The sequence below is a fragment of the Hakea prostrata genome, chromosome 3, assembly GCF_041222555.1.
Source record: "Hakea prostrata isolate BN-2017 chromosome 3, UWA_Hpros_2, whole genome shotgun sequence".
NCBI lineage: Eukaryota > Viridiplantae > Streptophyta > Magnoliopsida > Proteales > Proteaceae > Hakea > Hakea prostrata.
Genome location: NC_142602.1, coordinates 3464027 through 3479702, shown reverse-complemented (window position 1 = coordinate 3479702; position 15676 = coordinate 3464027). Strand labels below are relative to the sequence as shown.

The window sequence follows — 15676 nt, the reverse complement described above, 5'->3', positions numbered from 1 at the left end:
CCTGAAAAGTGAACACTGAAGTCAAAATTGTTTTAATAATATAGGATGAACCCACTGATTAAACATAAGGCCACTCAAATGACCACTTAAACCTTTTCTTAACCATACAATTGCCAAGTGGGTCAGCAGCAAAATAGTCAAAGATCTAGTGGTAATGCCTTACTGAATTTCATTACAAAGATTGGACTTGTCAATCATTTGATCTTTATTAGTTGAAGTCTCCGCATGGATAGAAATGTGGAGACTCTGTTCAATGCCAACAGCAGTTTTTCCACATTAACTTCATGATCGCTTAATCTGCAACCTAACTTAAGCAAGCTTATGATTGTCACAACTCAGTTTGGTTAACAACAGAGTGAAACAAGACTAGGCCAATATGGAACTGGGAACACTACATTAGTTCCAGAGTTTTAAAATTTTGTTTACAGGGAGAGATTTCAAGTGAAACCCCACCAGAAATAACTTAAATTTCGACACGTACATCTATCATGAGCAGAAGGAAGAGGCAGAGCAGATGCAGAGGCAATTTAGGCAAAGCTTGGTCCCCCTTTCTCAAAAGTTAAATGAGGCTCACATGATTAAGACATGATCGAACAAAACAAGACGTAATGCAATGCAAACAACAGTAGTTTATAGATAAAAAGGAATCCCCTTCTTTCTCTCTCTCTCTCTCTCTCTGTGTTTCACTTAATATTCAAAATATAAACAACTGGCAGTTTAGACTGCTGGTGGGGATCATATAGTGAACCCACATAGTAAAAGATTATAAAATATAATCAAAGCTTTCAGAAGTACATCAGATGCTCGAAGTTATAAGTGGGCATCCAACAACTCATGGTTTCCATGCTTCCACTTACGGTATTTTAAAAGGAACTCCTTTGAATAACATCTCTCTCCCACCTCTTCTGCTCTCTCAGTCAGAACACTCTGTTTTCTTTAATAACAATTAACAACACTAAATTCCCCCTTTACTCACCATAAGTTTATAAATTATCACTCAATCATATAATTCACCTCAGTTTTGGAATTTATGTTCATTCAAACGTCAAATGGTCAAAAGGCCCAAATCAATTGCATTATTGTAATACCTGAGTTGAAGAGTGGGGAGACCTTAGGACTGCTTCAACCAGGCTGCTTCTCACAAAGCTCAAGAACATCATCTCACTGTAAATGCCATTAAAGTACATATAACTGTCCTTTTTTTTCCATTATAAAAATAGCATTAGGACAAATTATGAACCACTGTAATTTCCAAACTTTCCACATATATATCCACTACCAGTGAGTAGGAAATGTTGTTGGGAATTCAAATAAACAATTGTCAACCAAGAAAACAGGGCATCAAAACTTAACTGCAATAATGAATAATTAAGAAGCACCCTTGTAAAAGAAATAATGTCCATGCAAGTTGTAGAGGAAGGATGCCAAAAACATTTGCAAGCTTCATATATAGATGTATACTGCCTTCAATCTTGTGTTGTCAAGATGGTATTTGCATCCAAAGCCTCTATCCACTTTGGATTATTCTCTCCGCAATAATTTAGAAAAGAAATTAGAAAAGATGGAAGATTAGGAAGGAAATACCAATTAGTATCAATTAATTAAGGGAAAGAATCACTAATAAGAGGGGTCAGGGGCGCCAAATCGTTATTCTTCATCACTCCTCTTCAAAACTACCCACTCGCTAAACACTCTTCACTCCTTCAGCCCACTTGTGTAATAGCACCACTCTGCGTACGAAAACAGAATTCTCCGTTGCACTCGTTCTTCTTCGCTGCTGGTTGTTTATGTTAATATTTCAGTCTCTGTTTGTGTGGAGAGGCCGAGTGTTGGGGTCTTTTGATTGAACTGCCGATTGGGTTCGATGGAGAATGGTTTTGCTTCTCCTAGAGTCGATGCTTTTCCTGCTGGTCTTCGGGTTCTTGTCGTTGATGATGACCCGACTTGGCTCAAAATCCTTGAAAGGATGTTAAAGAAGTGCTCTTATGATGGTAAAGTACACTGAAACCATACTCTATTTGCGTTTAGTTTCCGATGATTTGAGGCTCCTCTCTCTCTAGTGTCCTACAATTGAAGTTTTGGGCTAACCCATTGAAGATTTAATTTAGTTTACGTCATTTCATCTATATCTGATTTGTTTTAGCATATTTGTGTATGGTTGCAAACCAATACTGATTAAATTCTGAATTCCTGTATCATGGTAACGTTTTGTTCTTGAGATTCTATTTCATTTCTGATGTTAGCTTCTATTTGGGGGATCTGAAAAGCTGGTATGGTATCAGTTTTGGTTTTTTATGGTTATCTTGTCCAGAATTGGGTTTGGGATGCTATTGGATGTACTTCCACTTCCATGTTTATGTGTGGTAGCATTTGCGTTGAGATATGGGGATAGAATTGTTGTTCTGCAAGATGGGTTCTAATGAAGGACCTTCATAATATTTAATTGCATTTGTATGCTTCATTAAACTTCTTCCTACTTGTCTGTGTTTCTCTTATGATGCAACATGGGATGGTACATGGCCAGGCTGCTATATATGACTTCAAGAAAATACATGCAGTTAGATTTCTAATATGGATTACTATTATTTACTTATCCATTATGTAGGATTTCAAGTAGAATAGGCTAGTATGGAAAATTGTGAATTTTTAACATGTTTTTGTACAATATTACAATCCTATTTTCCGTTCTTTTAATCAGATTAAGATCCATTGATGTGTTACTGACTAGGATGTGCCGTTAAATTCTGATAAGATAAAGTGTTTCCTCTATGCTGATTTGGATAAAGTGGACCACTAATACATTTGTAACTGGGATGAAGTTGTTACTTTTGTATGACTGTTGGGCTGCTGTTCCAGTTTCTAATTGGTAGGTCTATGTTTGGCACCATCTGTTTAGGGCTGCTGAACAATATATATTTTGGTTCCCAGTTAATTGACTATTGAGGGGGTTTGCTGACTAGAAAGAGTAAATGGTGAAGTAATGATTACATCAGTGATTTAACTTGAGACATACAAGATGAGATTCCTTCGTGTATGCATTTCATTGATGATATAGTGTTGCAGAGATCTACCTTAGAATCAAAAGGTTTTAAGATAAGTAGAACAAAGCCAGAGACGTTGTGCAACTAAAGCATGTTATGATGGCTGGTTAGGTGGTCAAGATTGATGATAAAGAGATGCCTTAAAGACATATAGCATGATGTTTCCTAGAGAGTAAAAGAAGTATGGTTGAATAGGAGAGGTTACAATTGGTGTTGTGGTCAGCATATTTTTGTAAAGCTCAAAGGAAAATTTTATAGGACTGCCATCCTATAGGCCATGGCGTATGGTGCACAATGTTGGGCAGTGAAGAAGTAGCACTTGAGGAAAGCATGGCAAAGATGAGAATATTGAGATGGATTTGTGGCAAGACTAGGCAGGATAAAGTAAGGAATGACCATATTAGAGCTAAGTGGGGAGTAGCCCCTACACATGACAAGTTGTGAGTTGCTTTTTTTTTGGATGATTAAATAATATATTAAAGCAAAGCACGAAGAATGACACAAATGGTACAAGAGAGGGGGGGGGGGTAGCCCCTAAATAGGGGGCTGGAAAGCGGAGCTAAGACCCTAGGAGACAACAATGAGCATGTTCCTTGGGGTCTCAGCAACCGGGGGATGGGGAATAGAGAGGAGCCTAACTGAAACATCAAATTGGATGGCATTCCAAATCGTATCTAGAGAACGGGATTTGGAAGTTCATCGCCTAAGATTACGCTCCCACCAAAGATGGTGAACCGTGGCACGAAAAACTAGCTTACCAATCTGATCACAGATAATGGTACCCGAAAAGTTCCTCAAAACCCAAGACCAGTCACGATCAAAACCAAAGGAACACCAGGAGTGGGGCCATATGGTCGCAAGGGATTTTCTCCAAAGAGAACTAGAGAAAGGGCAAGTGAAGAATAGGTGCTCAAGATCCTCCAAACCGTTAACAAAGGTATAATTGGGGTTAGTTGGGAAATGGCGACTAATAAGGAAAGCTTGGGTGGGAAGGGCTAGCTTAAGGGCTCTCTAGAGGGTGAGGGAGTGGCGGGGGATATGACCTTTAAACCAAACCAGGGGAGGCCAAGGGGGCAGGGGGAATGGGATCGGAGAAAGGTCCAAGCTGAGGACGTGGTGAAGGAATTGGTGGGGGGAGGGGAGCCAAACTAAAAGGTCACGTGGTCTATTTCAAATTTTTTTTAACAGAGGCATCAGGATGAACCAGTTCAGAGGACTGACTTGATTCAGATTGAAGGATTTAAAAGAGCTAGAGGCAGGGCAAAAATGGCCCTAGGAGAATCAGTGGGGAAAAGACATGTATAGTTTGGTCCTCCTTTCGAGCATGCAAATAGGGATGTTTGGACTGAATATCCATATTGCCAACCCCATTTAGGTAGTTCTTTTCCTGAGTCTCCGCCCAATGTTGTGCTAGTTTACTCTTGTCTTTTTAAGTTCCAGTCTTTGCAAGGATCCATGTTGCTGAACCTATTTAGTTGGGATAAGGTTGAGTAGTTGGTGGTTATTAATGGAAGATATGATGGCTAACAAATCTGTGAATTATGTACGCAAATGCTTTGACATTTCCATAACATGACAATATGTATAGTATTGGATCTGTAACATTGTTAACAGATACCCCCCCCCCCCCCCCCAAGGTTATGTGAGAATTTTATTTCACTTTAACACATTCATCTACCATGCTTTTGGAAACATTTATACACTTCTTATTGCTTTTTCTTGCTGCAGTGACTACATGTGGTCTAGCAAGAGATGCTCTTAACATGCTTCGTGAAAGAAAGGATGGATTTGACATTGTAATTAGTGATGTTAACATGCCTGACATGGATGGTTTCAAGCTGCTTGAGCATGTTGGACTTGAGATGGATCTACCTGTCATCAGTCAGTTCTCTGTGCTTAATTTTCTGTTCTTAGGCTTTTATGATGTTTTCTGATTTTCCTTTCACTTAATCTAATTGGAAAATATCTTGCTAACAAGTGTTGTGTATATATTATCTTGTACAGTGATGTCTGTTGATGGAGAAACAAGCAGGGTTATGAAAGGTGTTCAACATGGTGCTTGTGATTATCTTCTTAAGCCTGTACGGATGAAAGAACTTAGAAATATTTGGCAACATGTCTTCAGAAAGAAAATACATGAAGTGAGAGAGATCGAAAGCCTTGAAGGGCATGAGGATGCTCGTAATATGCAAAATGGATCAGAGGGATCTGATGATGGGCCATTACCAAGTGGATGTGACACAATTTTAGCAAAGAAAAGGAAAGATATGGATAATAAAGAACATGAGGACCAAGAACTAAATGATCCTTCAGCTGGAAAGAAGGCTAGGGTAGTTTGGTCCGTAGATCTTCACCAGAAATTCGTCAATGCTGTCAATCAAATTGGTTTTGATAGTGAGTATTCTTGGGTATGCTGGGTTTTTTTATTCTCCCACCCTTCCTCTCTTGAACTCTATTCAACGCAATGATGTTTCCCCCCCCCCCTATTTTCAGCTTAGTTTTGATAATATGTCCAAAGGGAGTCACCATGTTCAATTTCTTTTGGCAGAAGTTGGTCCTAAGAAAATACTTGATTTGATGAATGTTCCTTGGTTAACCAGAGAAAATGTTGCTAGCCACTTACAGGTAGATATTTCTCTCTATTTCTGGTTCCTTCTGTTGACTAGGTTGATCATGCAAAACCTTGCCTGGCATATTATATACTGGCCACCGATTGGGAATTGTTTCAAAATTGTTTATGTTGTTAAAATCATTGGGTACTTAATTCTCTCAAATCTCTGCTGATGCTACATCTTTTAAATCAAGCAGAACTTCGTTCTACATCTAATCTTTGATAATTAATTAGCAACCTCTTGTCCTGCTTGCCACCTGCTGTCTAATAATTCATATTTCCAAAAACTAGTTGTCCTATTTTTGCAATCATAGAACTCAAAAAATAGACTTGATTGCTTATGCTTGTTATTGTGCATTTTAATATTTTCCTTTGGCATTGACATAATGCCAAGCTTCTGTAGACCTTTAGTTTGAAAAAAGTTAAGTTGATCACTTTGATAGCTATTGAGGCAAGATCTTCAATTGGAAGAGGTTTTGTCTGGATAGTAATGGTTGAGGGAACAATTGATGAAGGATAGGCCACTGACAGAAATTTAGCATGTTGGTAGACCACTCCCTCTCACACAATGCTCATTGACTTAACAATCCCATCATTGATGGGAATCAATAGAGATCCCAAATTAGGTAGGAGTGTACTTAGCATTAACACTTGATTTTATTTTGTTTAGAAGCACATTTTACCAAGACTTTTGACAATGGTAAACATGCTATATGGAAACCTAAACATTGGTCCTTGGTAAGACTTTGTAAATTACAAAGGTCTATTTCCAAGATTTAGAAATAAAATTGACATTGAAAAATTCCCAGAATTCAACAGACTAAAAAACTACTATACAGCTAGATCTTTGATTTAGAACTCTAAAATAGTTTTATATGAAATAATATGAACAATACCCAGATAAGTATCAGTCCTCCACATTAAAAGTTTATAAGACAGTCTGTAGCTTAGTAAGCATATCAACACAAATAAACCCACCAAGATGCCATGCAATCACTAGCAGGTTGCAGTAACAAAACTTAACATCAGGTTCTAGAACTTTTTGAACTAGAATAAATCAGAAGGGTTACTGAAGATACTACAGAGTTTTCTCTTCCAAAAGTATGGTCAGAATTCATTTGGTCGTTCAGGACAAGTAGCACCATATGATGAAGGATCTTATACATCCATTAGCAATTTAAGTTATTTGATGCTAACAAACTGATACATATCTAGATGGCGTCTTTTCCCGGTGCATCTTAATCATTTTAATAAATTTATATTTATTTATTGTGAAAGAAAACTATCCAACATTACAGCAATTTTTTTCATTATTAAAACAGTGAATCATGAAAATCTGACAGTATTTCCTCTGTAACTTGTGTTACTTTGACACTTGGGTAGAATCTTTATAAATATATTTTTCTACAAACTAAACAGCTAAGACCATATGGCACCAAACAAAAGAAAGGGAAAAGCTTTGCAGCTTATAGTCTTTTGCCAAACTTTTGACTTTGAGAATATTTGTGCAGAAATACCGCCTCTACTTGAGTAGGTTGCAAAAGCAAAATGAACCAAAAGCTTCTTTTGTCGGGGCAAAGCAATCAGATTTGACTTCCAGAGATAACTGTAGAAGCTCCAGCCATCAGACCTCAGTTACGATGCACCAAAACAGTGTAGCTAGTGGCAACCATGGTTACTGTGGAAATAAAATTCTTGTACAAGATGTCATTCCAGAAATCCTTGATGGTGATTTGAAGGGTCTAATTTCCTTCTTACCCGTAGCAGAACCCAAACAAACTTTGCATAGTGATGCTTATGTTCCTCAAAATGCAAATAATGGTTCTCGACTAGGCCTTAGTCGTTCTTCTGGGCCACCGCGGCCAGATGCCAATTATTCATCATTTGATTCCACTATCCAACCTCAGACCTCTTGGAGTGGAGAAATTCCAGGGGTGCAATTCACGCAACAACCCAAACAAGAGCAGGATCCATATCTTATTTTTGATGATTGTGTTCATCTACCATTGCCGGGTGCACAGCATAATCAGCTACAGCCTACTTCTTTGGAAAGAGATAAAGCCAATCTCACTCAAATCAAGAGCCTGCATACTAATTACAGAGTCAACCAAGTGAAAGTGGTATCCCCAACAGGACACATGGTAGACCCTGATTCATTTCAATCTGAAGCAGATACTGTAAATCCTCAAGTTTTTGGGAACATGTTTGCTGCTGCCAGTGGTTCATCACAAATGAAAAATCAGAGTTTTGAGCCAAGTAGCACAAGTAATTCAAAACATCTCCAACAAAACAATACTCCAGGGAGCGGATTACTTTCTGCATCTTTGCACAAGGACTTGGAAGTCTGTTCATTTCCAGGTTATGTTTCTCCCCTGAATATTCAGTTCAACAACATAGATTTTCTTAACTACGATGATCCAGCTTTCAGTTCCAACCTGCCGACTCATCTCTCTGATGGACTGCGATCCGGCTGTGATTACTATGAGTCAATGGAATGTCCTGTAATGGACCACAGTCTATTTATTGCATGATCCGTTCCCTGTGAAGGATCTTATTTCAGGTAATCAATCCTGTGAGTCGAATGGAGGGACTACGATGGGGTGGCTGCCACCAAATTTGGACATTGAAATAGTACTTGTCTTTGGATGATCGACATTCTAGGTCAGATAGGCTGCTCTAACTGCAAGTTAGACAATGATATCATCATCTACTTTATCAGTTCAGGATTTATGATTGCATATTGTACACAAACTGTACCAGCTTTAATATCTACGCATTACTAATCTAACTTTTCAATGCCTTTCTACCCAAAAAAAAAAGAGCTTTTCAATGCCAAGTCATAAATTTTGTGCTGCATCTAGATATAAGATCCCGATTTATATCTGAAGTTTAGCCCTTGCTTCTATTTGGCCTAGATCAAGACGTGCTTATTGTTTTGCTCGAGATTAGAATTGGGTCCTAAGAACTTTCTCTAGCTCCTCGATTTGTGAGCAAGTGGGAAAGCTAGTCTTTGCTACTATTGTACATCACTTGTGGTGGGAACACAACATGAGAAGATGGACCTCTAAATCTAGATCCCAAATCTTGATTTGGAATGCCATCTATTTTGATGTTTTTTTAGGCTGTCTTCTATCCCCCACCCCCTATTTCTGACTCTCCAAGGAATAGGTTGATTGTTAGTTCCTGGAGTCTTGAATCCTCGCTTCAGGCGCTCCCTTGACTGCTTGCTTTCCCCCCCCCCTTTTTTCTTCCCTCTTTGTATTTCTCTTTGATTCCGGTTCTTTAATATAATTATTTATTCATCCAAAAAAAAAAAAGATCCCGATTTCATGGTCTGCCCTAAAATTTTCTAGAGGAATTGCAAGTAAGTTAACATGACTGCTGAGGACAGAATTCTGTTGCTTCATTCGGTATGATGTGTCCTACTTTTAGGTGAAGCTAGGACAGTAGCACGGCAAAGCATGATCTTAGAGAAGAAGTACTAATTTACTACTTCCCAGAGTTTGGGACATAGGTTGTGAAGAATCCCATTTACTCAAGAAATAAAGAAAGTGTTGGCAAGAAAGTGAAAAATTAGCATAATTTTTAGTAACACTCCATATACAAAATAATTTCCAACTCTATTCCATAGTTTTTCTCAGAAAACCATGGCCTGTCTTGAAAATCTTCCTGAAATACACAAAAATATAATACATCTAAAGAAACAGAAAAGGGTGAACAGGTACAAAATTTCACTTGACAGAGAAACCGTGAAAAAGTTGAGTCTCTGACAGGTAATTCCATTCCCGTGGCCATTAGTCTAAATTCATCTTTGGAAGCGCATTTCTTAACATAGCCCTGAATGGTCATCGTCATCTGTGGGCAATCAGTGGCATACTAATATTATCTGAGCCAATACAATATGTAATTCAATTTATTTCCCTTATTGCTACTCAGTCTTGTATATCTGGGGAATAATTTTCATGAGTGCCCTTAGTGGTGCAGAAATAGAATGAGTAGCGATTTGGTTACTCCCCATAATATCAATCTTGGTATTCATTCTTGACTGCAGGCCTTCTAGGAGGTTGGGAGCTTCAATACTGGATTGCATTGGAAATCGGCTTCCTTTCTAGCTTGGGTGGTCTAAGAGATCTCAGTGAAATCTGCAAAACATGATTAAGAAAAGTGTGGATAGGGATATAGGTAGAAGCTTCATACTAATGCCACCATAATTCAAAGCATAAAATGTTAAAGAAGATGAAAGTGATTTAGAGCTTTGAAAAGTGGAGAAAATGGAAAGAACACCTTCCCATTTATCCTCTAGCTCATGCACAGGCACTAGTACAAAGAGATCAAAACTGGAAACTTGATACTGAAGGAGAAAAATTGGAAATTATTTCCACACAAGGCATTGAGCTCATGTTATTGTTGTGGCACTCTGAATTTGAAACGTTTTAAGTTTTCATAATAAAGAAATACCTTCTTAAGCTGATTCTTTCCTGATTCTGTTTCATGATTAAAGTCCAGCGTTGGCTTTGCCTTGAACCCAAGGCTTTGACGCAGTTTCTTAAGCTCACTTTCTGCTTTTTCCTACATAACACCAGGATAGCTGTTGGTATTGGGTTCCTAACTGTGCTCAACTGAGCAGCTACTGATGAATAAAGAAACTCAGTCTGAATTTATGCATTCAAAGAAGAATACCACATGAATTTTGAAGCATTGTCAATCAAACACTAAATGATGTAAACAGTTAAGTTAACCATTGCAAGATAGAAATAGAGATTGATAACCTTAGATTTCATCTGAAGGTGATCATTTTGTGCTCCCTTGGCATTGTATTTGCTCTCCATCTTCTGAAATTGGGAAAGAAAATAGCCACCAAGTAAGATAACAGAGTAAAATGGGTCCGTCTGGTGTAAATATAAACAATTTAGTGTAAAAATTAAGGGGGGGGGGGGTCTTGCCTCCTTTCTTTTTGCAGCTCTTTCATCAGTTCTGAAGCTAAAAGGAGAAGGTAGAGTTGCAGACCGTCTTATGCTTCTTCCGGCATTCAAAGACTTTGAATTGTTGCTAGATGAGAATAGCCAAAGAATTGGAAGTTGGTTTTAAAGAAATACCACATAAAGAGGGTGAAGAGTTGGCTACAGCGTGTGTGTGAGGAAGACTGTAGGCAGTATACAGAAAAGGGGTGCTAGAAAGGTTTTTGATTTTGCAAGCCCCCACCAGCTCTGGAGTTTTGACTTTAGTTCAAGATTTCAAAGGCCTTCAGAATTAAATGTTCCAAAAACATCACGCAGAGAGGGATTGACTATCCCATAGAACTTGTGACCAAAAATGATCCTTATAGATGATCCTAACCACAGATTTGAAAACAAAACTACGCACTGGACCAAAAAGGTCATTGTTCTGGTTTGTTTTGTCTGGCTTGACTTGTCAAACCACAGTTCAGGACTTTGAAATGTTAAAATCCGAAGAACAAAGAAAATAATAAGAAACAGTAAAGCATGAAATATGCTTCTTTGGTTGCTGGTGTAGTGCTTTAATATAGGCTTGGTCATGGGTTCAAACTTTCTTGCACACAACATGAATTAATTCTTTAGTGGGGATAACTGGTGATGAAACCAGGTCTTCTAGAAAATACATCAGGTGGAAATCAGTAAGTCTGTACTAAGAATTCCTAAGTAGATTTCCTCAAGTGGTGGTCCCTCCTCCCATCATGTAGCCAAGATTTGAAGAGCATAATGAACAGTTCATCATCTTGGAGGATTATAAGAAGTGTTGTGGAGATGCTGATCATCTTGCATAATCTGAATTTTTTTCTTTTTTTGCACAACTCTGTAGCAAACATATATCAGATGAATCTCTGTAGTACAAACATATATCTTCTATTATCATCAGATTAATCTCTGTTCTTAAAGCCAGTGGAAGTTCTTTTCTCCTGAGTGGGGCTGTCAACAAGCCTGATACTATGATTCTTACCCTGGACTTGATTGATGTCCAACGTAGCATGTTTGACTTGATTGTCTTTCAATAAATAGTATAAGGTCCCATAGTAAACCAATGAAGTGTGCAAGTCATACTTTCAAATAGTTCAGGGGGAGGGTTGGATTGGGTTTGTCCTGACTTCCCGTATTTTTTGCATGAAGTGGATGGTTAAAAACTCATACTGCTCTTTGGTCTGTGGTCAAATACGAGTATTCTGTAGTGATATAAATAATTAGGTAGCAAAACTTACTCAATAGAAAGAGATTGCCATTTTGCACCCTCTTTATGGCATCCAATGGCTGTGAGATCAAGTTCTGTTCTGGTACTGTAATGAACAAAGACAAATTTTTAGTGAGAAGTCTTCTTACTTGCAGCAGAAACTAGTACATGAGGAATGCTACATCTTTATGAAGTTATGGAATCTTTCAATTTAGTGAGGACATACCTTCTTTTTTCTGATTGAGGAGTGACTGAAGGATTCTTTGGCAAACCATTCACAGATGCCTGCAGTATTAAAATCAAGCTAATTTAGACCTACATGACTACTCTTGAGTCTTGCCTACTGTGAAGAACACTGAAAGTAGGTAAGGAAGTAGAGTGGCACATTGAGGGAGAAAATTAAGCACCATGGTTGGAGTTCTAAGAGGAGTTGGACAGTGTTTAGCTTTGGACAAACTTCCAGATCTTCTTGAATCGACAGTCTTTTTCCAAACTGAAGATTTTGTGAAGGTTTCACCAGCAACAGATGGAGTAAAACTAATTGACATATGAAGTGATTTCTGAGTTGAACACTTCTTATTCCCCAGGTCACCTGCAGACTTTTTGTTGCTTGGAGTGCTGTTATTTTCCTTTCTGGAATGAACAGGAGCAGTGGGTTTTCCAGGGGGAGATGGAAGCTTTAATGTTCCACTACTAACTGATGGCTTTGAGGAAGAAATCACTGGTTTTGTCTTTGTCCTTGTAACTGAAGCCAGACTCTCCTGATTCACAGCATAATTACTCAAAATATGGTGCGATTTAGGAGTTGAACACTTTGTAATCCCTGGATCTTTTTCAGACTTTCTACCATCTGGTGTAGGATTGTTTTCCTTGCTGCAGTGGACTGAAGTGTGTGATTTGGAAGTTCGAGATGGTAGCCTTGACACTGCACTATAAGGTGATGGCTTTGACATAGAAACTGCTGGTTTTGTTTTGGTAGACAAAGCCAAAGTCTCTTCATTGGCAGCAAAATTAACTGACATTTGGAACCCTTTTTGCCTTGAACACTTCTTATTCCCTGGTTCTCTTTCAATATTTTTACTGTTTGGAGCGGAATTATTTTCCTTACTGTAATGCACAGTAGAGGATTTGGAAGTGGGAGATGGAAGCCCTGATAGTCTACTTTGTGCTGATGGCTTTGCCAGAGAAACTGCTGGTTTAGTCTTTGTAGCTGAAACCAGAGTCTCCTGATTAGCAGAAAAATTTATAGACATATGGAGCGATTTAGTAATTGAACACTTCTTCTGGGCTGAATCTCTTGCAGACTTCCTACTGTTTGGAGTGGCAATATTTTCCTTTTGAGAACAAATACTTGTTGATTCGGCAGAGGAAGATGAAAGGAGGGAATCTCTCCTGTAAGCTGACGGTTTTGAGGAAGACACCAGTGGTTTTGTCTTGGTCGTGGACATAGTCTCCTTACTAGCAGCATCATTCTCCTGGAACAAAACCAACTAGTGAGAAATAAATAGTAAGTGAGATCATATGGTGAAGATTGAAGAGAAAATTAAAGAAATAAATATCATTTCACCTCTTCATGAGTCTGATCCACAGATATGAGGTTCCCAACATGAGCAAGCTGGTTGGAGGGTTCAACTAGCAGGGAATTTTTCTCAAGCACCTGAATCCCTGAATCTACCATTTCCACCTCGATGGTTTCGAAGTGATTCATTTCACAATTGGAGTTACATCTGCTTGTATTAGTGATAAAACCTTCCTCGTTAGAGTGGGTTGGTACTTGCCGTGGCACATCAACAGCGACATGGCCATCAGATTCAGTCAAGTATGAAACTCGGGTAGCAACGTTCTGCATTCCATCTTGGGTAGAATTATTGCTAACAGATCCATTTTCTTGCTCGGGCAAGGCTGCCGCCTTCTTTGCAGCTATTTTCTTGTAATGGGCTTCAAAATAAGCTTTCATCTGAGCGACGGAACCAGGCCTGGAGTATTTCTGTACTTCTTCTAAATGACGGTTCCGAGAGAAGCATGACGATTTCTCCCAATCGAGGGACTCTGACAAGAACCTTCCAAAAGAGACTGATTCTGCAAGTTCATGAATGGGCTTTCCCTGTAGAGCAACGATTTCACTATCTTAACAGCTTCCGATCTTATTAAATTTCTAATATATATCAATCGATATGGAAGTAAAAAAAAAAAAAAAAACACAATATCAAGAATCAAGCTGTTTAAACTTAAGAGTTGAAGACATGATTAAATAAACAACTAGTAGTCCGAAGGAAAAACATGAAAAAGGAAAACAGCCATGTTATGCGAAACCTACCAGAAGCGGCATTGACGTTCACTATGGAAACGCAGAAATATACGTCAAAGAAGAGGTTAAGGAATTTTTACTTAAAGAAACATGAAAAGAAACAATCTTCGAACCGAAATTTTTCTGGGTTTCATAGAAATAATTTGCTCAAACAGATATTTTGTAATCTTGGACGTCTACCTCGCTAGTTTCATGGGATGTATGAGAAGCCTGAGAAGAAGTTTGCATGAGACAAGCAGAGTCTCCCATGCCTGGCTGAATTGTAACCTCACGCTAACGGAGTTCTTCGTCAAATTCTTGATTCTTCTTTTTCTTCTTGCTGCTCCTTGAAAAGTAGATGCCTCATAGAAAGCTCTACTTTGAAATTTGAATCACAAGCTTTGAAGCATGTTATGCCCAGAAAGAGAGTAACGAGAAGTGCAGAAAAGGAAAATCCTTCAGGGTCTCTGTATGTAGTAGGTCCCCAGTGATTAAACTTTAAAGGCATTTAACGTCTATTTTCCTTTCCTTGCTTTGCCCGTGAGAAATTATCAATTTCAGGCTTTAACGTCTATTTCCTTTTCTGGTTTTTTTCTTCAGAAATTCAAACTTTCGGGTGTGTCTGTTGGTGGTTGGAGAGGATACTTTCTCTTTTATGATTTTATCACAGGGAAAATTAATGTCCTTTACGATAATTATTAATTTCTCCTGCACTTTTGCCCAATTACAAGCCGGTCCCGGTTTCCAGTAATCTCTTAGTTTCAGGCTTTCAGCTTTAAAAAGACTATTTTATTTGTGCAATACTGTGTTGCAAACAGTTGAGATCTAGATCTCACCGAAACGTCGTTTCTCAAAAGTGTAAAAGCACTTTTTTTTTTAAATGGATGGTCGAGATCTCGATTTTGACCGTTTGTTGTATGTGTTGCGCATTAATTACACAATACTCAAGCAATTTCCATTTTATTCTCTTATAAAATTGAAAATTTTCCAGCTGACTTGGAAGAGGAAGAAGGGTAAAAAAGTCATTTACACGAAGTTAAGGTTAGTAAGTTGGAGGGAAGTGCAAAAAAAGGAATAATAAGCAATTAAGCATAGTATTGATAATCGTCCCTTTATTAATAAAGGTTTTTAAGAGGCTCCTTCATTTTTTGAGTATTTACTTTCTATAGACGTTAGTTACGCTTTATAGAAGGATGGAGGGAAAGGGAAATTTAATATAAATTAAGAAGTTTGAAATTGAGATTAACACGAAGCTTTTATGAGGAAAGTTTTGAAAACGAGAATCCTAAAAAAGAAAAATAACATTTAAGAAATAGAGCCGTTTACTGAAGCGATTAATTCTTCTGTGATGCTTAAATTTAATAGGAAAAAGCTTGAAATTGAGATTAACATGAAGCCTTTATGAGGAAAGTTTTTGAAAAAGAGAATCTTTTAATTAAAAAAATTATTTAAGAAACAGAGCTGTTTAATGAAGCGATAAATTCTTCTGTGGTACTTTGTTTAGTTTCCTTTGCGAAGGGTTGTAAGAACAGCGAGAAACAATGGTGGTTGCAA

General features: G+C 38.1%; 2 protein-coding genes across 4 annotated transcripts; one reads left to right on the top strand and one right to left on the bottom strand.

Annotated features, from left to right (window-relative positions):
• Positions 1-1864: 1864 nt before the first annotated feature.
• LOC149020080 (two-component response regulator ORR26-like) lies at positions 1865-8480 on the top strand. 2 transcript variants are annotated; one of them, XM_089148117.1, is made up of 5 exons: positions 1865-1991; positions 4770-4922; positions 5046-5435; positions 5593-5666; positions 7164-8480. In XM_089148117.1, the coding sequence occupies exons 1-5, from the start codon at positions 1865-1867 to the stop codon at positions 8181-8183; spliced, it is 1764 nt and encodes a 587-aa protein (XP_089004243.1). In that variant the 3' UTR covers positions 8184-8480. The 2 variants fall into 2 exon arrangements, with proteins under 2 accessions (XP_089004243.1, XP_089004242.1); XM_089148116.1 differs by having other exon boundaries at positions 5590-5666.
• Positions 8481-8966: 486 nt separating this feature from the next.
• Positions 8967-14616, bottom strand: LOC149020079 (uncharacterized). 2 transcript variants are annotated; one of them, XM_089148114.1, is made up of 9 exons: positions 14324-14616; positions 13403-13939; positions 12243-13325; positions 12062-12120; positions 11867-11941; positions 10596-10701; positions 10422-10484; positions 10111-10221; positions 8967-9794 (listed from the first exon to the last, which is right to left on the bottom strand). In XM_089148114.1, exons 1-9 carry the CDS (start codon positions 14390-14392, stop codon positions 9726-9728), a joined length of 2172 nt encoding a protein of 723 aa, XP_089004240.1. In that variant the 5' UTR covers positions 14393-14616; the 3' UTR covers positions 8967-9725. The 2 variants fall into 2 exon arrangements, with proteins under 2 accessions (XP_089004240.1, XP_089004241.1); XM_089148115.1 differs by having other exon boundaries at positions 12243-13310.
• Between the last annotated feature and the right edge of the window lie 1060 nt (positions 14617-15676).